Source organism: Chiloscyllium plagiosum, unplaced genomic scaffold (genome assembly GCF_037043375.1).
Source record: "Chiloscyllium plagiosum isolate Xiang-an unplaced genomic scaffold, Cpla_swu_hap1 HiC_scaffold_9, whole genome shotgun sequence".
Classification (NCBI taxonomy): Eukaryota; Metazoa; Chordata; class Chondrichthyes; order Orectolobiformes; family Hemiscylliidae; genus Chiloscyllium; species Chiloscyllium plagiosum.
Genome location: NW_028270147.1, coordinates 62,586,458 through 62,611,709, shown reverse-complemented (window position 1 = coordinate 62,611,709; position 25,252 = coordinate 62,586,458). Strand labels below are relative to the sequence as shown.

Genomic DNA, 25,252 nt, shown 5'->3' with positions numbered 1-25,252 from the left:
TTTATAAATATACAGTTGCTGCAACTTAGTTAGAAGACCAAGGCAGCCATTGTGGCCCCACAGCTCATAACCCAAGCGTTTTAGCTTCTGACCTCACTTGGGCTCTTGACCCCCAATTTGGAAACCCCTGACATAGTATTTGCAATTCTCTAGTCTGGGAAATCAGTGATCCTAATTCCAACCTGTGCAGAACTCCATTACAAACCTTCCTCCAGCATGAAAAAGATCCAGTGCATTAATCTCTATTTCATTTTACTCAGCCAATTTTGAAATCATGCTACTCCTGACCCTTTTTTATTCCATTAGTTTTAACTTTGCTCAAGTCTGTTGTGTGATGCTATATAAAATGCCTTTTGAAATTCCATGTCCATCACATCAACAGCATTATCTTCATCGACTCTTTCTGTTTCATTTTCCAAAATCTCCAGCAGTTTAGTCAAACGTGATTTCCCCTTATTGCTTATTTATTAGTATTGCTGGAATGTTTTATTTGTCTCCCTTATAGTAAAGATGAAAGCAAAAATATTTGTTCATTCAGTTTGATTGTGACAGATCATCTCCTCTTTGAAGTTTGCTCACTGTTTATCTACAGTTCTTCCCAACCACCTTATTGTCCCACCTTGCTCAGCTCTGTTCTTGTCCCATTAATTTTTGCTTCCAATGTTAGGCATTCTGAAGAAGGGTCACTTGATCTGAAAAGGTAACTCTGGTTTCTCTCCACAGATGCTGCCAGACCTGCTGAGCTTCTCAGGCAATTTTTGTTTTTGATTCTGGTTAGGAATTTTTACCCTTGGTTGGTCATTATTGTTTTCCACCATGAGCAAATGCTGCTTGATGTTGTGTGGTATGCTTTTTTTTTATTGGCTTTTAATTCTTCATATAAAATTGCACCAGCCAAGATCATCACCTATTGTCATAGAGTTAGAAACATTCTGTCCATACACAATCAAAACAAAACAATCTATGATTGAATTACTGAATGGATATAGCATCGAAGTTCAGCTCTTTTTTTTTCTTCTTGATTCCATTCATTATCAGGAGTGGGATAGTTGTATTGAATTAGAACAGTATATTTGAAATTACCTGCCTGTTCTCAGGAACTTGCTCACACATCCGCTCAATTTTGTGTGAATCATATGTGCATGTGAATTTTAGGTGCCATCCCTGACTTTCTCCTCTTATTCATTTTGGGATAAAATTTGCACATGCCTTCACTCTCCCTGTATTATCACTACATTAAAATTGTAGTTCCTTCTAGTATTGTTTAACCTTATCAAAGATCTCAAAGTACACCTTACTTTCCCAGGTCTTTCTTTTCTCCTTAGTCTAACCCATGCCTGACTTAATTATAGCTTTTGATTAATCACACTAAATCTCCAATTCTTTTTGACCTTGGTGGTATCCTGCATCCTAACCCTTGACCTTTGTTAGGTTTCTCAATTAAAAAAAAACCCTCAATGGGGAACGGATCAGGTCTGCACTTGTGTGAAATTAGGCAAATTATATTTCTCTCGCCTGGATAAATTGGAACACTGAAATCTGCACAGAGTCCTTTTTTTTCAATATATGAGGGAACTGTCTTTACAATTTTATACAGTCTGTTTAAAAAGCGTTTTAACAGGATTGATTCACAGCTTTGAAACTTCTCAGGCATATCTTTAAGAAGCCTTGTGTGTGTTTTTTTTCTGCCTGTGTGTAGTCCTCTGTCCGAAATGAAGTCATGGCTACCAGTCACGTAACAGATGAATGGATGTCACAAATGGAAATTGGTATCCTAAACAGTTACATTGTTCGACGTTACATAGCAACGCCCAATGGGGTGCTCCGGATTTACCCTGGTTCTCTCATGGATAAAGCATTTGATCCCACCAGGAGACAGTGGTGAGTTTTACAGGATCCACAGGAAGAGTTTTCCAGATTGCCTCAAAAGCAAAGCCACTTTATTAAAAAAATGTCTACGCCCTGCCTCAAGTCTTCCTGGCCTGTCCTTAGACTAAAGTGGTTTATGAGGTTTTTGTGTTTATGTGGTTCTAATGTATCTTTTTGTTGATGTTGCAGTAAGTTTATTTGATTTTAAATTCAACAATTTCTTTGGCTGCATATATTGTCCATGTAAGAATGTCGTGGATGTGTTCCTTGTTTCTTCTATGACTCAGGTGATCTATGTAACTGGAGAGTAGGAAAATTTTCCTTTCATAATTGGACTATTTAATTCACAAATTACCCTCCTCAATATTTCTTTACCCACTCTGCACGCCTTCTTCAGTTGCACACTTAACCAATTCCCCAACTCGACTAAAAATGTTATTTTTCACCCTTTAAAGTGTAAATTCTTCTGCAGGATGATTCTGTCCAGGTACCCCACCCAAAATTGTCATTCTTTTAAGTGTGAACCTAGACCCTGGAAGTTGGCAAGCAATTTAGTTGTAAGGGTACCTCAAGCAAGCTCTATTATTCTGAGTAGTGTTGAAATCTCTCTTTTCAGCTCTGATCAGATGAAAAATTACCCACTTGCCTTTCTCTGATTTTTCTGACCAATCTTCCAGTAGAACATCCTGCAGAACTCAACATAGGAAACCTCGGAGATATCGATGGGGGAAATCTGCGCAGAAGCAATGCTCTCAGTTCATGGCCCTTGCTGTCATATTTTAACAAGTGTTCACTAGCACACTGAAAAGCTTTCAGACATTTCCACAACTTTTCATTATGCTAGTGAATTGGTGCATGAGTGAATAGGTGGAATGTAGATGTATAAATGGGCAGGGTTGGGTGAGGAGAGTGGTAAGGAGTTAGGGTCAGATTGCATCTGGGTAGGTTGGTGAATAGTAATCTGAAACTGGGAACTAACATTTTTGCTCAGAAACACCTGAGGCTAGTTATAGTGCCCCTCAGTTTATCTTGTTAATATGTTGATAGTCAAACCAATCGTACTATGAATAAAGTGTGTGGATGTGGTACCCAGGTCTTTGTTGCTTATCTCAGTCACATTTGTTTTGGCACAGAGTTTGGACTGAGACAATTTAGCCCACTGCAGGGGAAGAAATGCAGGAAAAAAAACATTTACTTCCCAGGGAGCAGTATTCGTGGATGGCTCAAGGCTGGATAGTGGAAATTACATATTAAGAGAAAATGCAGCCCTATTTTAATTTTAAAAAATGAATTCCAAGTATAAAATATTGTACTGAGTAGGTTTTTTTAGCTTGTGCAATCGTACTGTTATTTCTAGGTATCTCCATGCAATGGCTAACCCAGCTCTGATTACCTTTACTGGCCCATACCTTGATGTTGGAGGAGCTGGTTATGTGGTGACTCTCAGCCACACTATTCATTCTTCCAGGTAAACTTGAGATTTTAAATATCCATCATGGCACTAATACCATACAATCTGTCAGATGAGCAGTGTCTTTGTAAAGATGAATAATAAACCTTTTTTTTTGTTTAAACAAAACAAGTTGAAGTAGACCATTGAACTCAACAAAATAAAACCTTCCAGAAGCTTTATTTTAAAACATAATTTTCAGGAAAGTGATATACGTTTATTTTCTCCATAAAACTAATCCAATGAGTGAGAACCAAGTTCTGATGTCATCAGATGGTCCATTTATTGTTGTTTTTTTTTACATTTAACTTGGATATCGCAGTACCATTAGTCTTTTGCTGTGAGTAAAGTATTTCTTATCGCATGTAGATTTCCAAATAATTACTTAAGAATGGTTTGTATTGAATCTGACAGAAATTTGAGCTAAATGGAAATTAAATGTGGCAAAAATAGCCAAGATGCGCCTTTGTTTGATGGCGGTTGTTGGTAAAGTGTTGGAAAAGGTTTTAAGAGAGAGGATTTATAATCATCTCGAAAATAATAATTTGATTAGGAATAGTCAGCAAGGTTTTGTGAAGGGTAGATCGTGCCTCACAAACCTTGAGTTCTTTGAGAAGGTGACCAAACAGGGAGATGAGAGTAAACCAGTTGCTGTGGTGTATATGGATTTCAGCAAGGCGTTCGATAAGGTTCCCCACAGTAGGTTATTGTACAAAATGCGGAGGAATGGGATTGTGGGAGATAGAGCAGTTTGGATCAGTAATTGGCTTGCTGAAAGAAGACAGAGGGTGGTGGTTGATGGGAGATGTTCATTCTGGAGTCCAGTTGCTACTGGTGTACCGCAAGGGTCGGTGTTGGGTCCACTGCTGTTCGTCATTTTTATAAACGACCTGGATGAGGACGTAGAAGGGTGGGTTAGTAAATTTGCAGACGACACTAAGGTCGGTGGAGTTGTGGATAGTGACAAAGGATGTTATAGGTTACAGAGAGACATCGATAAGCTGCAGAGCTGGGCTGAGAGGTGGAAAATGGAGTTTAATGCGGACAAGTGTGAGGTGATTCACTTTGGTCAGAGTAACCGGAATGCAAAGTACTGGGCTAATGCTAAGATTCTTGGTAGTGTAGATGAGCAAAGAGATCTCTGTGTCCAGGTACACAGATCCTTAAAAGTTGCCACCCAGGTTGACAGGGTTTTTAGGAAGGCATACAGTGTTTTAGCTTTAATTAATAGAGGGATCGAGTTCCGGAACCATGAGGTTATGCTACAGCTGTACAAAACTCTGGTGCGGTGCACTTGGAGTACTGTGTACAGTTCTGGTTACCGCATTATAAGAAGGATGTGGAAGCTTTGGAAAGGGTGCAGAGGAGATTTACTAAGATGTTGTCTGGTATGGAGGGAAGGTCTTACGAGAAAAGGCTGAGGGACTTGAGGCTGTTTTTGTTAGAAGGAAGAAGGTTGAGAGATGACTTAATAGAGACATACAAGATAATCAGAGGGTTAGATAGGGTGGACAGGGAGAGCCTTTTTCCAAGAATGGTGACGGTGAACACGAGGGGGCGTAGCTTTAAATTGAGGGGTGATAGATATTGGACAGATGTCAGAGGTAGTTTCTTTACTCCGAGTAGTAAGGGTATGGAATGCTTTGCCTGCAACGGTAGTAGGTTCGCCAACTTTAGGTAGATTAAAGTCATCATTGGACAATCATATGGACGCACATGGAATTGTGTGGTTAGATGGGCTTCAGATTGGTATGACAGGACGGCGCAACATCGAGGATCGAAAGGCCTGTCCAGCACTGTTATGTTCTATGTTCTTAAATCTGTCAAAGTATTAATACTGTTTCCTTCTCCAAAGATCGCTCTCAGCACCAGGACATGCTGTAGCAGTGATGGGTGTTGACTTTACTCTACGATACTTCTATAAGGTTCTTTTGGATTTGTTACCCATCTGCAATCAAGATGGAGGCAACAAAATCAGGTAGCTCAGGTGTTCTGCAATTTAATAAGGCACGACTTCCTTTTAAAAATTTACTTAAAATAGTTACTTGTAATTGATCTTTATTTGGCATTGATAAAGACATTTTTTGACAAAGACATTTTATTTGTTTGAATGTGCCATTTAGGTCCCCAGGCATGTATTTTTAATTTCCAGTTCAATGGTAGATGCTGTATATTGCCTTTTCAGACTGGCAAATGCTTTGTTCATGTTTCACTTCAATGTAACTTTTTAAAATGAAAATTGTCTCGGTCTCTTTTTTTTTAATGGTTCAGAACTTGCAAAAAGAAAAGCCTTTTAGATTTAAATGTTACCAATTCAATTGTTTTAAATGATGGAAGCTCTCCTGTACATTTGGCTTTTATTCATTAGATGCTTTATCATGGAGGATAAAGGTTACCTCTTGGCACATCCAACACTGATCGACCCCAAAGGCCATGCTCCAGTGGAGCAACAACATATCACCCACAAGGTAGTAAAATACTATAGTCTGTGTTTAGTTTTTGAGCAATTAATTTTTAATACAGTGCAACATCCTATCAATTGCCAGTGAACCTAGTCAGAACTTGGTCACCTTAGAGGTTGGCTGACTTAGGCTCAATGTTGTTCTAGTAATCTTTAGGTGACACTGTTTTTGTCTTGTTTAAAAAGAAACCAGTCAGTACTATTATTAAACTGTAAATCACTTATGGAAAAGAGAGAAATGAGATTTGTTTGGTATCGTTTTATCTTTAGAATAATATGGTTGGAGGTAGAATTTTGGAATTGATTGGATTCTGTGCTGTAGGCTTGAAAATTCAATCCCAGAATTAGCCGGCTGTAGTTTTAGGTCATTGTTGTTGATTGATCTAGACTGGCTAATAGATGGTCCCAGAGTAGCCTACTGTTAGGCGGCACGGTGGCTCAGTGGTTAGCACTGCAGGCTCACAGCGCCAGGGACCCAGGTTCGAGTCCCACCTCGGGCACCTGTCTGCGTGGAGTTCGCGCATTCTCCCCGTGTCTGCGTGAGTTTCCTCTGGGTGCTCCGGTTTCCTCCCACAGTCCAAAGATGTGCAGGTCTGGTGAATTGGCCATGCTAAATTGCCCATAATGCTAGGTGTGTTAGTCAGGGGTAGGTGTGGGGTTGGGAATGGGTCTGGGTGGGTTACTCTTCGGAGGGTCGGTGTGGACTTGTTGGGCCGAAGGGTCTGTTTCCATACTGTAGGGAATCTAATCTAATCTAATGTTCACTTGGGCTTGACGTTTTTTTGCAGTGACAACAAAAACACCATGACTCAATTCTCTAATTCACTGTTATCTGCTACAATAGCCTGTAACCAATGTGGCTAATTTGAGTTACAACAATGACTAATTGCACGTCCGAATAGAACATTTGAAAAATGAGTAATAAACAGAGTGGTTGACCCTGTGGCGTTGGTGCTTATTTACATGCAGTCTGCTTGAAAACTTTTGTTTGTTTGTTGACAAAACGATAAGACTAGAAGCAGAGCGTGCAAGTATTTTGCTTCTAAAGCAAAGATTTCCTCCCACATTTTGATGGTAAATTTAATAAATCTACACACGAAGCACATCTATCTGTTGTATGTCTTCAACACCACAATGAAATTAGTTCATGTGCCTCCATGGTCGCATTTACTTTATTTTGAATAACCGATCCAGCTGATACAGTGGTCCTAATTGGACAAATGGTGAAAACCATACCAATGTAATGTAATAAGCTATGTGGTTTTAAGCAGCTCAGTTCCAGGAATATCCCTGTGGATAACTGGAGACAATCACTTGAAAAGCCAGTAGTTTGGTTTGGGTTCTTAACATTACAATGAATTACTGCACCTTTTCAAGCAAACAATGCTTGGTAATTCCTTGAGTGACAGACCCTTGAAGAGAGTGAGATGCTCTGGGTTGTGATTCCAACAAGTAGCTTTTTCTTGCTGTTAGAAATATGAATTTGTAGTCATCTCTGTACAACTTTATGACAAAGTCCAAGCTAATTGTTTTTCCATTATTTTTCACGTCAGGAACCTCTTGTGGCTAATGACATCTTAAACCATCCAAATTTTGTGAAGAAAAATCTTTGCAACAGTTTCAGTGATAGGACTGTGCAACGATTCTATAAGTTCAACACCAGCATTGTAGTAAGTCAGCTTTTAAACTCTGCTAAAAATACGACCAAGTGGAGCAATCATTTTCTTTAGACTGATTTTACCACTTGATTGCTATCATAAGTCACACAGCACAGAACTGCAATTTAAAAAAAGTTGTTAAAATTTATCAAATTGAAGTTATTTACTGACTTTTTTTATTCCTGAAAATACTCATTTTGCAATGCAGCTAGTGTTTTCTCTCTTAATTAAAGGGATGTTTTGAATCCTTCTCTTCCTTTTCACTTCCACTGTTCATTTCCTCTCCTAAAGCTTCATAGAACTGTGCCTGAATTAACTATTCTCATCTCATTCCTAAGCCACAGTAATGAATGATGGAGCAAAAGAAACCTACTCATCTGACGTACAGGCTTTCTTCCTACAGTCATGCCAATTAGATCAGAAACTCAGATTTGTGGGCAATGAAGTCTAGAAAAGTCAGCCAGAAATTGAATTGTACCGTGTAAGTGCATCCTGCAGTGGTAAGATTGCAAAGCAGTGGGCTTTCCACCCCTCACTTGGGAGAAAGTCCTGCCCTCAGGAGCTGCTGGGAAGATTGTTGAGCTGCTCGATCACTCCTGGTAGTGTCAAAGCTCAGTTGTAGGCTCGGCCAAATTTTTGTTTTCTCCTGTAGGCCTTCTTTGTATTACAGCTTAATACAGTTCAGCCCATTCAGTCTGCTATAATTCTTTCAAAAAGCAATCCAGTTTGTCTCTCTACCCCGTTCTTGCCCACATCCTGCACTGTGCCAGTTGCTATTTTGATAGCTATTATTGAACCTAAATTCAACACCCTGTCATGCAGGCTATGCATTGCAAATCCTACCCACTGATTGGGTGAAATGTGCCTTTTTTTTTTAAGTTTGATGCTTTCTTTACCTTTTTTGTTAACCATGGATGTGTGTTTGACGCCTACACCTCCTTCGAATTTTTCTTTCTCAGAGTTAGTGTGCATTCTGAAATAGATGAAAGTGACGACTGCAGATGTTGATCAGAGTCGGGATTAGAGTGGTGGTGGAAAAGCACAGCAGGTCAGGCAGCATCCAAGGAGCAGGAAAATCAACGTTTCAGGCAAAAACCCTTAATCAGGAATGATGATGAAGGGCTTTTGCCTGAAATGTCAATTTTCCTCCTCCTTAGATGCTGCTTGACCTGCTGTGCTTTTCCAGCAACACTCTAATCTTGTCTAGTCTCCAGTATCTGCAGTACCCACTTCCGCCTAGTTGATTTTAATCTTAACTGCGAATCCTCTTGCAAGGGTGCCGACCTTGAAGAAATTCTCCCCTTGACGGGCTTTTGCCCGAAACATCGATTTTGCTGCTCCTTGGATGCTGCCTGACCTGCTGTGCTTTTCCAGCAACACTCTAATCTTGACTCTTCATTCTGAAATAGCTCCTTTAAATGTCTGTCACCGCTCCTCTATTGACCTACCCTTGAACTTAATGTGCCAGTCTGCTTTAGCTAGCTCTGCTTATGTGGTTTCACAGTTGCCATTATCTAAATTTAAAGTACGAAGCTTTGTGACTCAGTCTTCTCCTCAAACTCGACGTATGATTCAATCGTATTGTAATCGACGCTGTAATCATTATTGTGTTGTTAATCAATCCAATTGTTATTGCACAACACCACATTAATGATGCTCAACTTTCTATTGTGCTATTGGAAGAATTTAATTGACTGTTGTAAGCTTTTTGTGTCTTCATGTTGTTCTGTACTACTTTTAATAGGGTGATTTGACCAACCTTGTCCACGGTAGCCATTGTTCAAAGTACCGATTAACCAGGATTCCTGGCACCAATGCATTTCTTGGAATTGTTAACGAAACATGTGATGCACTTGCTTTCTGTGCCTGCAGTATGGTGGACAGACTTTGCCTGAACTGTCACAGGTCAGTGATGTGCTACTTGATAGAAGGCAGCAGTTTGGATACAGGGTACAACATTGCACAAACCATAGCAGTTTATAAATTATAATTTGTGTTCAATAAGTCCTATTACACAAATCTATGTGATGCCTCCTATTGTTTTCAGCTATGACATACATGCTGGCAACAAATGCATACTTTTAAGAGTTCTATGAACATCCACAGTAGAGCTGGTTGGTGTCTGCTCTCCAATATCCACTGGATTGATGGAAATAAGAATAATTGGGTCTTAGGGAATTTCTACAATCACAACTCAAAATTACTTTTGGGCATTGGTAGACTGGAGGTGCACCTAATTTCTGCTCTCTGGATGCTTTCATGTGCTCAATGACATGGAAACCTGCTGGATTCCAGCTCCACTCTAAATTGTGCAAATTGTGGCTCAAATGTAATTGCATTACAGTTCTACTCTGCTTGCTTACTAGACTCTGATTTGTTGGGCTTTCCTAATTTGAATGCTAAAATCTCATCTGCTTATAGACTACCCTCTTTAATAAATGAATGGTACTCCGTGAACTCCTAAGAGGAATAATGAATATTATACCATTTAAAGCTTCTAAGAAGATTAGAGTGCTCCGATACATCGAGTCATAACTATAGAAATAGTACCCATTAAATGAGATCTCTCTCTAAGCTGGCCATTTGATCAGGATGTGAAGCAGGTCTTTTTAATGGTGGAAAGCCAAGGAGAGGTGCATTGTCAATTGATTTTTCAATAATATGTCTGTTCAAAAATAAAAATTGAGAACCTGAGAATTTTGTTCTTTTGCAATGAACTTTTATTTGCAGTTAATAACTGTTGTCTTGTTTTGTCCAGGATGGAACAGAATGAGTGTGAGTGCCCATGTGAATGCCCCCTGGAGGTGAATGAATGTACTGGCAACTTGACCAATGCAGAAAGCAGGCAAGACATATCCCAATTTTTCTTTGTGTAGTTGACCTGGTAATATACTTGAGTCATAGGATGGGCTACCAACATACCAGGCAGCTACTGAGATTTGAGAATAAATCCTTAGCAAGAAATCAATGCTTTGAGAGATTGGAGAAATACGATATGCTGAGTAATTTTTCTGAAGTAAATATGTCAGCACATGCTCCTATGTAAGTAATGTATTTTTTTAAAAATTAAAATAGAAATCCTAGTTGTGAAGTGCATCAGGAGCCACTGACCCTCGCTGCCTTTGACCCCAGTCTACAGGAAAGCCTCCCTCAGTGCATTAACACCAGATGCAGCCAAAGGACATCGAGCGGGTAATGTTACAATGTCTGAATCCCTGAGCCTGGAGATGTGTGAGACAATCATTTTTCTCTTTTTAACAAAAGGTGTTAGAAAATGGATGTGTTGTTTTATGCTTGACCACCAGATAATTTGAAATCCAGGAATCATTTTCCAAGTAAATAGAATTATAATCAAAATTTTTTAAATTAACTTTGTCTTTTGGTGAAGGTTTTTTTGTTTTAAATAGTCTCATTTTGGATAAGTTACTGAATCTTGTGAAAGCAAAAAATAGCACCAGTAGCATTTGATGGAATATTCATCTATATTGTTCCTACAAAAGTAAGAGCAACTGCTGATGACGATGCTATAAAATAACCAAGTTGCTGTTGCGCTTCATTAAGACATTAACTGTCCTCAGGCAGAAATACAGTTGAGCAATGCTGCCACTACATCCAGATTGAGTTAATGCAATCCTGGGCTATGAAATGGGGAGAAATTAGCATGGTTTCATTCTTCTGCTGGTCCCATGGGAACTTTTGTGGAAGATGCATTGACAGTGGAGTAGAACAAAATTAGCTCAACTATGATATTCCCACCATCAAACTGCTTAGAAGTACTCACCTATGTCAAGCTCACTCAAGTAAGATATCGGGGCTGTTTAATGTTTTTGAACTCATTATTCAGGAAGAATTAATAAAGACTGATCCCTTTCTTTGTATTTCAGAGATTGTTTTGGGGTTTTAGATTGTGAATGGTGTATGGTGGATAGTGATGGAAAAACCCATTTGGCTGAACCATACTGTGCTTCCCAGAAAGAATGCTTTGGAGGTATTGTGGGAGCCAAGAGTCCATATATAGATGACCTGCCTGCTCTGGGTAAGCGTAACCCAATGAAATGTAAGGATGGTGAACTGGTGTAAAAAAAAAGAACACAATTACTCACTTATTTTGTGAATTGTATGCCGTCTCTGAAGTATCCAGTCAAATCTGTAGGAATTCATTCTACGCCAATATGAATATATTATAAAAAGCGCTGCAGGCCAGGCAGCATCCAAGGAGCAGGAGAATTGATGTTTCGGGCATAAGCCCTTCTTCAGGAATGAAGCTGGTATGCCAAGCGGGCTGAGATAAAAGGTTGGGGGGAGTGGGGGAGTTTGGGGGAGGGGCGCTGGGAATACGATAGGTGGAAGGAGGTGAGGGTGATAGGCCGGAGGGGGGGGGGGGGGGCGGAGAGATCGGGAAGAAGATTGCAGGTCAAGAGGGAGGAAAAGCGTCTCATCTTCCGCCTAGGAACCCTCCAACCACATGGGATAAATGTAGGTTTCTCCAGCTTCCTCATTTCCCCTCTCCCCATACAACCACCCCCCCCCCCCCCCCCCCCCCCCACCTTTTTATCTCCATCCCAACCCCTGGATTCAGCACCACCCTCTTGACCTGCAATCATCATCCCGACCTCTCCATCCCCACCCCCTCTCCGGCCTATCACCCTCACCCTCACCTCCTTCCACCTATCGTATTCCCAGCGCCCTCCCCCAAATTCCACCCCCCCCCCCCCCAATCTTTTATCTCAGTCCGCTTGGCACACCAGCCTCATTCCTGAAGAAGGGCTTATGCCCAAAATGTCGATTCGAATGCTGCCTGGCCAGCTGCGCTTTTCCAGCACCACACTTTTTAATCTGATCTCCAGCATCTGCAGTCCTCACTTTCTCCTATATTTTAAAAAGCATGTAACACTGAATGCTAACGTTCAGATAATAATTGATGATTGCCTTTTTAAGAATTAGACTGTCCATTGAAAGAACAAGCATTTCATTTATGGGAGAACAGTTATCCCAGTGTGACTTCCATGGGACAGGTCCCTGAACTAATTCCTGTAGTTTAAAACTAAAGTGTCACAGTTTATTCAGTTGAATCAAATTGCAGTAGTGACTCCTTTTTGATTTTAATACACACATATGCTTCACACATTTGCTTGCAAAAATTCTTGCTTTCAAATAAAATAGGTAATTAAAATGTTAAATTAATTAAACATGCCTTTTAAAACTTTTTTCACCTTTCTTAACATGAAAGTGGTTTTCATATCCATTATTGTTTCTTTTCCTTAACTCACTTGTATGGCTACATTTTTAAAATCTCAGTTTGTTAGCTATTGTGATCTCGAGGCTGAGTTCTAATTAATTGGCAAGCCATTTCAGTCTGGAGTGTATCACAACCCAGTTGACATATGTACAACTTGTTAATCTTTGCTGAAGCCTTTGTTCTTCCCAGCGAGTAGAGCTGGTACAACTGCTAGTCTCACAGGATTTAAATTTAATCTTATAATTCTGAAGACAGGTAATTGGCGGAGGTTGTTTCCTGTTTAGGCACCCTATACAGGAAGATTAAGCTATTATTTCACATCCAAGTGGTGAAGTTGTTCAAAAGCTCCCAAGATTTATTGAAAGCAGAGCCATTCAAACCTTTGAACAAAATTACAGATCTATCAGGCACTATACAATGTCAACAACATCACCTGGATATGCAAACTCACCTGTCTGCACTGTGGCATTAGAATCTGCCTCCTCCAAACTTACACCCAAACCTTACGTGAATGGAATACCACAGTCGTGTGCTGGAAAAGTACAGTCTTTCAATATCTTCCAAGCAGGAGCAAACATAAATCCACTTAGCCCATCTGACTAAAGTGTGATGGAATTTCTTTTAGAATCCCTACCGTGTGGAAACAGACCCTTCGGCCCAACAAGTCCACACCGCCTCCAAAGAGTATCCCACCCAAACCCATGCCCCATTATTCTATATTTTCCCCTAACCTAGAAATCCCTGAACACTATGGGCAATTTAGCATGGCCAATTCACCTAGCCTGCACATCTTTGGATTGTGGGAGGAAACCGGAGCACCCGGGGGAAACCCACGCAGACACGAGGAGAATGTGGAAATTCCACACAGGCAGTCGCCTGAGGGTGGAATCAATCCCGGGTTCCTGGTGCTGTGAGGCAGCAGTGCTAACCACTGAGCCACTGTGCTGCCCCGGTGTGTATAACCTCGTTGGGATCTTGTGATCCGCCTAGTCATATATTCCATTTTATATGGTGGATATGCACTTTGCCACCCAAACAATTTGGACATTCTAGCATGTAGCTCTGCCCTATAAAATCTCTCACTTCCTGTGCCTGACTCATGGAAGGAAAGAAATTATAAATTTGATGATCGCTCCTGCCCACTGCCGTCAGCTAGCCTGAATATTGCATGTCAAGAGAAAGCTCAAATGCTAAAATCCCCTAAACATTGATCTAGCAATAAGCACAGCAACAAATTACCATTTTCTACAATTAATCTCCAGGACAGGCTGTAGTCTAGTTTATAATGTTTGCAGTCTAGTGACCAGGTACACTGTACCTTGCTTTATTATGTTTAATATGCAACAAATGAACTGTTCTTTTTATTTAAGCTTGTTTAACATTGGTGATTTCAATTTCCTTTGTTATTATTTGTCCTTAATAGCAATTGTTCCACAATCACCAGCCACCCTCCTGTGTTACAGTTAAAATGAGCTGCATTTTCCCTTCCCATGAGGGCAAGGATGAATGTGGGTGCACTTTGAAAACAGTGTCTCAGAGGCCTCCAGTGTCAGCTTTCCAACACTTTCCTGACATGTTTTAAAGGGAGGATGGGGTTGGAGGGAGCTGACAACCCTTGAGCAGGCTAATTGAAGAGGTTGTTGAAGGGCTGGGGAGGGATGTAATCAACTTTTCAGAGGTAAGAAATGGAAAGGTGCCCAGTCTGTGACACCTTACTGCACAGCAGTCAGGCAATCCTAACCCTAACTCTGTCAAAGGAGCTGTCATTTATTGCAATTGCTGATTTTAAAATCTTGAAATAAAAGTGTAGTCAAATTGAGACACTCCCATAGTGACACAAAGCTCTCATTTTTTTCAGCAGAGTGAAATAAGTACAACTTGAGTTGGCTTTGAGGCTTTGGTCCTGTGCTTCCCTTACTGCTCCATTCCTCAAGGCAACAGCAAGCAAAGAGATGGCTGCCATTTTCCATTGAAACTCCTGCTTCAGGAAAGCTCCTGTCTCCATAGAGCACTTGGCACCTCCACCTTGGCATTGAATGTGCCTCTGGCTCGATTAGATTAGATTAGATTACATTACAGTGTGGAAACAGGCCCTTCGGCCCAGCAAGTCCACACCGACCCACCGAAGCGCAACCCACCCATACCCCTACATTTACCCCATACCTAACACTACAGGCAATTTAGCATGGCCAATTCACCTGACCTGCACATCTTTGGACTGTGGGAGGAAACCAGAGCACCCGGAGGAAACCCACGCAGACACGGGGAGAACGTGCAAACTCCACACAGTCAGTCGCCTGAGGCGGGGATTGAACCCGGGTCTCTGGCGCTGTGAGGCAGCAGTGCTAACCACTGTGCCACCGTGCCGCCCATAACGCCTTGGCATTTTTGAGTTAAATTCCACCATTGATACTGATTCGGTGTGGGCTGTGTTTTGGAAATGATCTGAAAACATCTGGCTCCTGAGCCTAGTTTAAAATTATAGCCCCATGAACCTGAACAGCAATTATCAAATCTTATTGGCAGCCAAGGGAACAGCACTGTTGACATCTGCCAGTCAGGGCTCAGTTCAGTATTCCTCCAGCCACAGTGAAAGCTTGGAAGCCTGACTGCATTCTTCAGGTTGTAGTTCTCCAAGTCCATCTCCATCCCTTTTTGCTAATCTGGACAAAGCATTAATGTTCTGGGATGTCGCTTCTCCTTGGATGCCCCGAGCATTGTTTCACCTTCATGGAACAAAAGGTGACATTTTCTCTGCGGAAATGGACTACCAGTTCTGGATTCAAGCTCAGTGGAGTGTTATTTCGAAGCGGCTATGTGAATGTATGCTTTTATTACTGATATTGAGTCAAATAATCTGTTCATAACTTATCACTTTTCTGATTATAGGAGATGAGGTCATAGCATTGAATATGATCAAAAGTGCCCCAGTTGGACCTGTGGCTGGTGGGATCATGGGGTGCATCATGGTCCTTGTTCTGGCTGTGTATGCTTACCGACACCAGATCCATCGGAGAAGCCACCAGCACATGTCCCCTCTCGCTGCACAAGGTAAGGACAATAACTGACCGTTCCAGAATTTTGAAGAAAAAGCGTTTACGATAAGATACAGGAAGTAGCAACCTCTAGAGAATATAGCTTGACAAATATAAACTTCAGTTAGGAATGTTTGATATAGGATGTAGGATGAAATGATTTTTGCTAGAAAAGGAGGAGCAGGCTCTTTTCTTAGCTTGTGCAACTCAGTACAGTGTTCCATCCATCATCGTTAAGGAATGTTGGAATTCAGTTGTTCCCTGATAGTAATAGAACTACCTGGTAAGCCACTGAATCATCTGGAGCAAGAAATTTATGAGCTGACTGTTAGTAAGGTCAGGACAATGGGAAAGCAGCTCTGTCAGTTAGTGTAGCAATAAGATTGCCTGGTTATTCGCTTGAACTAATTCCCATGAATTCTTCCATTTCATTGTTTGTGTTATGATATCTCTAATGCTCTTTAGATTGAGCACAGCTCCCAGAATGCATTTAATGTGGCAAAACAATTTGCTCGCTGAAAGAAGTCCTCCTTGTAAATAGAAGTAAAATATCGATAGGAAAATGTTGCATGAAAATATACTCAAAAATAGTAATTTCATCTGAATTCTCTTTCTTAAAATAAAGAGATGTCTGTGCGAATGTCCAACCTAGAAAATGATCGAGACGAGAGGGATGAAGACAGTCACGAAGACCGAGGCATCAGTAAGTGTTAATAACTGTTGTGGGAAAAAGAGAAAATTATGATTTCTTAAAATCTTTTATTTTCAGTGAAAATGCCTCAGTCACAGATCATAGTGGTTCTGAATTCCCTTTGAAAGGACATCAAGAGCAAGTTTCCTTTTCCCTTTATTAGATCAGATTGAATTTTCAACATGGTGAGGGTGTTGCTTTCAGTCGATAGGGAGAAGCTGTAAAAGGATCAAGAATATGGGGCACAGATTTAAAATGATTTGCAAAAGAAGCAAATGTGATGTGAGAAAAAAATATTTTCACGAGTGGTTAGGGTGTGGAATGCAGTGCCTTGAAGTGTGGTGGAGGGAGAATCAATTGAGGCATTCAAAAAGACATTGCTTCTATCCAAATAATTATCCAATGTGCAAGGGTATGGGGAAAAGCCAGGAAAAGGGCTGTAAGTCATGATGCTCATTTGAGAGTGAGTGCCGATACAGAGGACTGAATGGTCTCCTGCACCACAATCTTTGTGATTGTGTTGTGCAGAAGATGGAAAGAAAATTCAGTCACAAAATGAAAGAGCACTGCTCAGTGCTTCTGAAGACTGTCCTACCCATTTGGATACTGAATCTAAAGAGCAGACAGATCCAAGGTTGTGTGCCTAATCAGAGCTGGTTTAGTTTTATTCAGCTGAGAATCTAAGAGAAAGCCAAGGCAACCATGAGGGGGGAGCCAATCACGCTAGGGCCTGTGCCTGATAGGAACAGATATCTGTTTGGGTTTTCCATGATAAAATAGTTTAGGTACAGTCACAAAGAGAAATTAAGTACTCTTGCATGGAACTGAGCAGACTCAGTTCTGGCTAGTGATATATTATCTGATCTCCGCTGTGCTAATGGTCGTGTTGGTGCAATTGAGCTCTATTTCTAGCTAGATATCAGCTGGAAACTCTGTCCTGATTGGCCCAGGTTTGCAATAATAATAGTGAATCACAGCTATCACTGCTCACCTGTATTAAGTAGTAAATCAGTCTGCAACATCCATATGGGTGCAGTTAAATCCAGAAATCAGGCATTTGCTGTCTGATTTACCCTCATGCCCCAAAAATCTCGCTCTGCTGAGGGACACAGTATTCATGTACACAAACATATCAGAAAATGTTTGGAATTTTTTGTTCAATTGTAATGAAGTTTTAATACTGCTTTAATTCTTACTACCAAGCAATTTTTCTGACGCAGAAAATTTGCTTTTAAAAATACGGAATCTTGTTCCTGTTTTTAATGTTTAACATATGTAAAATTAATTTTATTAATTTTCCTTTCAATCTCATCTCTTTTGCTTAATCCTATTTTTCCTCTCTTGTTGTTTCACGTTTTGGCACAATTTTGCATTGTATTAAATATTCTAGCATACATTTCTTGGTTTAGACCCTGCATATTTTTCAGTCTTATTGGATGGAGAGGCATACATTTGTCTCCATGACTCTGTCCACATAGATGCTTGATCTCTTGTAGATGTCACTGCTTTAAAGTAATCTCTAATAGTTGCCACACAGGGCTCACTATTTGCTGTGACATCTGTTGGACAGTGAACATCACTTGTGTCACTGACTGTGAAATTTGGGCCAATATTTATGTTTTGATTTCTCAAAATCAGTGCTGCTTAAACTAAAGCCCCAGATAAATGACTTTAAAACAGCCATCTTTTAAAGCCAATAAACATTTTTAAGCCAATAATTACTGAAATACAGAACCTATATAGTCCTAAGGAAGGGTCACTCGACCTGAAACGTTAACTCTAATTTCTTTCTGCAGATACTGCCAGAGCTGCTGAGCTTTTCCAGCAATTTCTATTTTTATTTATGACTTACAGAATCCAGAGTTCTTTCAATCTTTATCTATATAGTACTTCCTCCCATCTTTGAAAATCTAACTTTTAAAAGTAATCCCTAAAAGAAAAACTGCAATGTTGAATAACTGTATAAGAAAAGGAATGAAATACAGAAAATGCAGTTTGATAAACAAGTGATGGGGATAAATGGAGGAAAGCTGCAAAGAAAATGAGTAAAGAAAGATTAGTCTGAATGTATAGTTCTATTCCTCCCCTTTTATTAGAATCAAGGCCTTGTGTTGCCACTGTGCTGGTTGCTGAATCTTTGATGCATTATGTGCCACTGTCCTTTGCCTTCAGGGGCACTGGCTGCTGGGGCTGGAACTGCACTGAGTGGAAGTATCCACTGCCTTAGAATCTGGTGAGTGAATGCCTGACCATCACCACCTCCAATCAATACTAAATAAAAACCGAAAGAACTGTGGATGCTGGAAATCAGAAACAAAATCAGAAATTACTGGAAAAGTTCAGCAGGTCTGGCAGCATCTGTGGAGAGAAGTCAGAGTTAATGTTTCGGATCCAGTGACCTTTCCTCAGAACAGTTCTGAAGAAGGGTCACTGAACCTGAAACGTTAACTCTGATTTCACAGATGCTGCCAGACTTGCTGAACTTTTCCAACAATTTCTGGTTTGGTTCCTCCTACAGTCACATTTGCCAGTTCATTTTATTTTGTTCTTCCTTCCCTCCCCCCTCCTCAACTCCAAACAGCATATAAGTTTGAAATTTAAGCTTTTCTTATTTAGAAATATATGTTGAGGAGAGAAAGTAATTGCCTGCACTTCATAATATTTTATTTATTTTGAATAGTCAGTAACACAAGATTTATAGCGGCTGTGATAGAACGACATGCACATAGTCCAGAACGCAGGCGCCGCTACTGGGGAAGATCAGGAACAGAGAGCGATCACGGTAAGATCAGTGACCTTATATTTCACTTGACAGAGAAAATAAAAGCTCATTCATTTCTTGATGGTGTTGAACATTTCAGGAGTTAAAAATGATCCTGCTTCTGTCTGAAGGGAAGAGGTCCATCTGTATGTGCTATGATTGATGTTGAACTCCAGTCAAAACTGGAAATAAATTATCTTCAAATGCATGAAAAAGACCTCCAGAAAAATCCATGAGAGATAAACATCTCTTGTACTGCTGTTTCTTTATTTTAACACCTCACCATTTTTTTGGTAATACTTTGCTAAAAATACACTGTGGAGACTTTTGTTTATATAATGCAGCAACACTGTCCAGAGTCCCCTTGAATAGGAGCTGTTGTAATAGCATGAGTTTGACAGCTTTTAGATTTCTAAGCTAGTTTTTTAACGAATGTTTAAGAAACCTATGCTTAAAATATACAAATATTTTGAGATATTGTTTGAGTTAGAGAAGAGAGACTTGGTAATTGTTTTGCTGATTTAAGTAGGAAATGCACAATTTAGGTGGTTTATTTAATGAGCAGTTTACAATGATTTTGGTGAATTTGAGCCCATATTCTGCTGGTGTTAGTTTTTATGCATTTGACAGCTATAATTCTTCAACTTCAGGACTCTCATTTTCCTTACCTAAAAGACTAATGACTCCAGTGCAGTGTTGGGCCTTCTGGTCTGTGTGACTGTATATATCACAACACAACACATACTGAGCCACCAAGAGAGCTAAGTGTGCCAACAACAGCTTGTGCTTAAAAGGTTTTTACAATAGTAGTGTAGCCGCAAAAGTGGACAAAACCTGACTAAGCCAAAGGTGATCAAAAGCTTTGTCAAAGCAGAAGGTTTTAAGCAGGAAGGCAAAGGCAAAGTGACCTAGACATGTAAAGAAAGAATTCTAAATCTTGGATTGTAGACAGCTGCAGACACAACCACCAGGAGTGAAAGAAATGAAGAATAAACTAAAGACTATTCGAAGAAATGCAAACTTTTTGGAAATGTACAGGGCTGGCAAGTAGGGATAGAGCCATAAAGGGGTATAAATTTAACAAAGAGCATCTGAAACTGAGATGCATGGGAATTGGAAGTCAGGGTGGGTCAGCAAACACAGGTGGTAAATGACTGGGATTTGGTGTGAGTTCAGATTTAGTCAACTGAGCTTTGGAGGATCTTAAGTTTATGGAGAGTTGGGTGGGAGGCACTGGAACAAGTTTAAAATCATAAGTTTGCATGTAATAAAGGGGTGATTAAGAGAGAACAGCAAATGGATTGAGTGAAGATAGGTGATCCAGGCGGTAAGAAATGCATGGTCATGTGAAGAATTGACTCAGAATCTCAGTTTGGGGTCAAAAAAAGGATGCCAAGAATGTGAACTTACCAAAACAAAAAAAAAACAGGAAATTGCTGGAGAAACTCAGCAGGTCTGGCAACAACTGTGTTTCGTACGTATACTCAGACTTTTATACCTCCTGCCTGATGGATGAGAGTATAACCAGGGTGGGAGAGGTCTTTGGTTGCTTTCCAGAGGCAGCGGTAAGTATAAATGGAGTTAATGGATGGAAGGCTGGTTTGCATGCTGGACCAGGCTGTGTTCACAACTCTATAGTTTCTTGGTGTCTTGGGATGAGCAATTGCCATACTGCACTGTGATGCATCGAGATAGGATGCTTTCTGTGGTACATCTATAAAAATTGTGGTTGTTATTGAGGAAATGCCAGATTTGCTTAGCCTCATGAGGAAGTAGAGGCAAGGTTATGCTTTCTTGACAGTCACATTGACCTGCGTGGACCAGGACAGAGTGTTGGTGATCATCACTCCCAGGAACTTGACACTCTCGACCATCTCCATCTCAGCACCATTGATGCAGACAGGGGCATGCCCTCCACCCATCTTCCTGAAGTCAATGACCAGCTCCTCCTCTTGATAGAGAGATTGCTGTTTTTTACACCACACCACTCAGCACTCAATCGCTTTCCTGTATTCTGTCTTGTAGATCAGATCTCAAATAATAACAACAACACTGGTGTTGTCAGCAAACCTGTAAATGGAGTTTGACCACGCAGTCATGAGTGTATAACAAGTATAATAGGGGGCTGAGTATGTAGCCTTGTGGGACACTAGTATTGTGGATTATGGTGGAGTAGGTAGTGTTGCCTATTCTTACTGATTGTGGTCTATGGGTCTGGAAGTCCAGGATCCAGTTACAGAGAGCCAAGACCTAGGTCTCAAAATTTAGAGATGAGTTTGGTTGGAATTATAATGTTGAAGGTGGAGCTGTAGTCAATAAGGAGACGCCTGATGTAGGTATCCGTTGTTATCCAGATGTTTCAGGGATGAGTGTAGGGCCAAGGCCAGGGTGTTTGCCGTAGACCTGTTGCACCAGTAGGTAAATTGCAAGGACCAAGGCAATTTGGTAGGTTGGAGATGATGTGAGCCATGACTAACCTCTCAAAGCACTTAACTATGGAGGTCAGAGCCACCAAGTGGTAGTCATTGCAGCATGCTGCATGATTTTTCTTTGGCACCAAGATGATAGTGGACCACTTGAATCAAGTGGGCACTTCAGATCATAGTAAGGCGAGGTTAAAGATGTCTGCGAGTACTTCAGTCAGCTTGTCCTGGTCAGTCGATTTCCGTGGGTTCACTTTCAAGAAGGCCGTTCTCATGTTTGCAGCAGTGCAGAATACAGGTGCATCCAAGGCTATTGGGATCGGTGACGTTTCACTGATCTTCTGTTCAAAGCCAGCATATAATACATTGAGCTCCTCAGGTAGGAATGTATTGTTGCCCACAATTCTGTTCGACTTTGCTTTGTAGCCTTTGTAGGCAGATGCTCAACCAGAGCAACAGGGAGTTTAATGGGTCACCCTGTATGGAGGGACTTACACCAGGGTAGTGGCCTGACAGCTCAAGCCAGTTTATTTTAACCAAATTGAAATAGTCTTGAAGAGTGCCCAAGGTTTCAGGTCCTTACCACAGCTACCCTCGAGTGAACAGCCGGTGTGCATATGACCAGTTTGGAAAGTAGTGCTAGCAGGCACACATTTGATCAAAGCAATGTTGGATCCAGAAATGGACACAACCAGCTGTTGAGTAAATTCTGCAAAGATTGTGTTTCTCAAGGTGGATGAGAAGTGGTGGGAATTAGGGAACGTAGTACCAACGTGGTACTGAGCCACAAAGACTGTTGAGTATACCCCGATCTGTGCCCAGTTCTCTTAATTCTATTAAAATGCACGACAGTTGGCTTCCCTTTCCTGTGATCCCTGTTGGAAAGTGCACTAGAGCTTTGATGGCTTCAGTGATCAATAAGCCTGCTGATGTTCATTATACAGGTAAATGGACAATGTTGTACCAGTTCCCTTGCTGCAACATTTAGTTGTACAGGTTATTACTTCTGAACCCTAAAACTTTCAAAGAAGGACTTACCACTCACTGTGGTGTTTGTAGAGTGAGGTAGAGATTAGAGATGATTTACAGTTAAGCAGTTTATAAATAAAAAGAGAGTTTGTTGGTTATTGAAATAAAACAACATAATTGCAATTTTAGTAAATTGAAATGGATGCAGATGAATGACATGCTTCAAAAGAAGTAATTTTGTAAATTTGCACTTATTGGCAGGATATAGTACCATGAGCCCTCAGGAGGACAGTGAGAATCCACCATGCAATAATGACCCGTTAACAGCTGGGGTGGATGTCGGGAACCATGAAGAAGATTTAGAGTTGGACACTCCACCTCAGACTGCTGCTTTGCTGAGTCATAAGTTTCACCATTACCGCCTACACCACCATCCGTCTCTCCACCACAGCCATCACCTACAAGCAGCAGTTACAGTCCACACAGTAGATGCAGAATGCTGAACCACTTGTGCTCCCCATTCACCAGAAACTACAACTGCAAAATTACAAGCACTCTTTTTGCATCATTAGTCTTCGAGTCAGATGGTGAAAACTTTTCCTGGATGTCTAAGGAACGCCAAAAACCATCAAAGCAACTCAATGGGAATTGTAAAAGTGTTAACAGCACATCTCAGATTTTTTAAATAAAGGATTATTTTTCTACTATTTATTATTGAACTTCTTAACAGAAACCCACCATAGGAAACAATTTTGTTTAAAAATAACTGACTAGAACATTGATTTGATCCTATCGGTGATAATACAGAAGAGCATATCAATGAAGATTGAATAAAGCTGCATAGGAAGTAATTACAAATTATACCTGAACCTTGAAGAAAGTGAAATTTATAAAGGCATGGTCGCATGAGCTCCATAAATTTTTCAGAATAGAGGTATTACTAACTTGTTTGTTTAAGGTCACAATCTTAACCAGTGTCTTGCTTCAGGGTGACTTAAAGATATCAAGAGATGCAGACATGCAAATTTTCCCCCGTGCAGAGGGACCCTGATTTCAATCACACCACTATGGGAACTTGATAGAGGGGAGCTGCTTTTCCACAACAAGGAAAATACATCATTGGGCCAGTTGTTTTAATTTTAATAAGGCTTCTGCTTGGATAGAACCTGGGATAGGCCTGCCTGTTACAGAATTCCCAAGCCATCTTCTTAAAAAGTAGAAGTGGGAGAGTAGAACCAAATCCCAGCATGGTCCACACTCGCATCTGGGAAAGTTGAGAATGGAGCCCTCGGGGTACATGCATGATTTCTACTCAGGATAACAGGTGAGGACAAAGGCATGGCACAAGTAGCCATTGGGTGATCGGTTTGAGTACTACTGTTCGAAGTAAAGAGCTATAGGATGTCTATAAGCTGCCATTACAAAACGACAATATTACGAGATCAGTCTCCAATGAGATTCAGAATGTTAGTGTTAAATATTTGTGGTGAAGTGGAATGTTTTGAAATATCAAGAATTTTCAATCGACTTCACAGCTCTGAGGTAAAGTTGATCATAGGCAAGCATGACCCGAAGAACAATCAATGCTGCAAATGAGTTTTTTTAAATTAAAGTAATTGTGTGTTCTGTATAGGTTAACTTCTTTAGTGGTCTTTTCTCTTTCAGTCAGATGTGATTTTACACTTAATATAAAAAAAATGCTGCTGATGATTACATGAAGTTTAGGGAAGGGGAGGTAACTCAAAAATACAGTACACACTCTCCATATGGATCTCCCTTAAAGTTTATGAAATTGTGAAATTAAATTTTTTATTTTTATGGTTACAGTTGCTAAAATTTAAAGTGATAATTATTTGTATTCATGCGTTTTTAACTGTAAATTCATATTAAACAATTAAAATCTTAGAAAATAGAGTTTACTCATTGTGAATGATATAGTTCAGTCCTAAAATTAAAGGAATACATGTAAAAGTATTTGGCACTCTTTTGTTTACAAGTTTCTGATACTATGATGTGATCACTACTAGTAACGTGTTATGCTGATAGTTGTAAACCACTTTGCCAAACATTTATTGCAAAGTCTTTGACCCTTTAACTTCGTCAGATTGCTTAAGGAAATATATAACATGCTTGCAAGTATATCCCAGTGATGTTCACTAAACTGCTGAATTCTAAAATACTTACTTCTGGTATGTTTCTTTGTCTTAGAGAGATGTTCCATTCAGATCAAGGACCGTAGCTTTTTGCTGTCACACTGCATCTGTGGTTGATGGCCGAGTATTTTAAATAATGAAAATCACATTTATAACATTTTCTCTTTACTTCACTACATCAAAGAGTTAAGTGTGCAGTTCCTTCCTACTCGGGTGTCTTCTCTCCTCTACCATTCCTGCACTAGGTACTAGATTTTTTACAAAACTATTTCAAAGGGGGCCTGAAATATTGTCTTAGGTTCCCAGGACTAGCAGTTCTGTCCTAGAAACTCATTGAAAAATTGGCGTGTTGCTTGTTTATGTTTTTCGCCATACTTTAGACATAGTTCCTTGCATTGACATGCAGTCAAGAATGAAGTTGATAACTGACCTGCATGTGTGGATTTAATTGTTCAACCCATCTTTAGCCAGAAGAACAATCCATTTTAACTTGTGACCTGGTATTTGAACCAGAAAATTGTCTGGATTGAACTATGGAAATTC

The 25,252-nt window shown here is 40.2% G+C and overlaps 1 protein-coding gene across 2 annotated transcripts in view; it reads left to right on the top strand.

The window, feature by feature from the left end:
* cachd1 (cache domain containing 1) overlaps positions 1-24,749 on the top strand; it is a 167,144-nt gene extending 142,395 nt beyond the window's left edge. The window contains exons 15-27 of one of the 2 annotated variants that reach the window (XM_043699442.2): positions 1,700-1,881; positions 3,227-3,337; positions 5,175-5,297; positions 5,688-5,787; positions 7,334-7,450; positions 9,183-9,343; positions 10,197-10,283; positions 10,514-10,630; positions 11,323-11,474; positions 15,567-15,728; positions 16,338-16,415; positions 19,084-19,185; positions 22,818-24,749. In XM_043699442.2, coding sequence (XP_043555377.1) covers positions 1,700-1,881; positions 3,227-3,337; positions 5,175-5,297; positions 5,688-5,787; positions 7,334-7,450; positions 9,183-9,343; positions 10,197-10,283; positions 10,514-10,630; positions 11,323-11,474; positions 15,567-15,728; positions 16,338-16,415; positions 19,084-19,185; positions 22,818-23,059 — 1,734 coding nt within the window. In that variant the 3' untranslated portion in view covers positions 23,060-24,749. The remainder of the gene's footprint in view (positions 1-1,699; positions 1,882-3,226; positions 3,338-5,174; positions 5,298-5,687; positions 5,788-7,333; positions 7,451-9,182; positions 9,344-10,196; positions 10,284-10,513; positions 10,631-11,322; positions 11,475-15,566; positions 15,729-16,337; positions 16,416-19,083; positions 19,186-22,817) is intronic. The other variant, XM_087990687.1, reaches the window with a different exon arrangement.
* Positions 24,750-25,252: the final 503 nt, after the last annotated feature.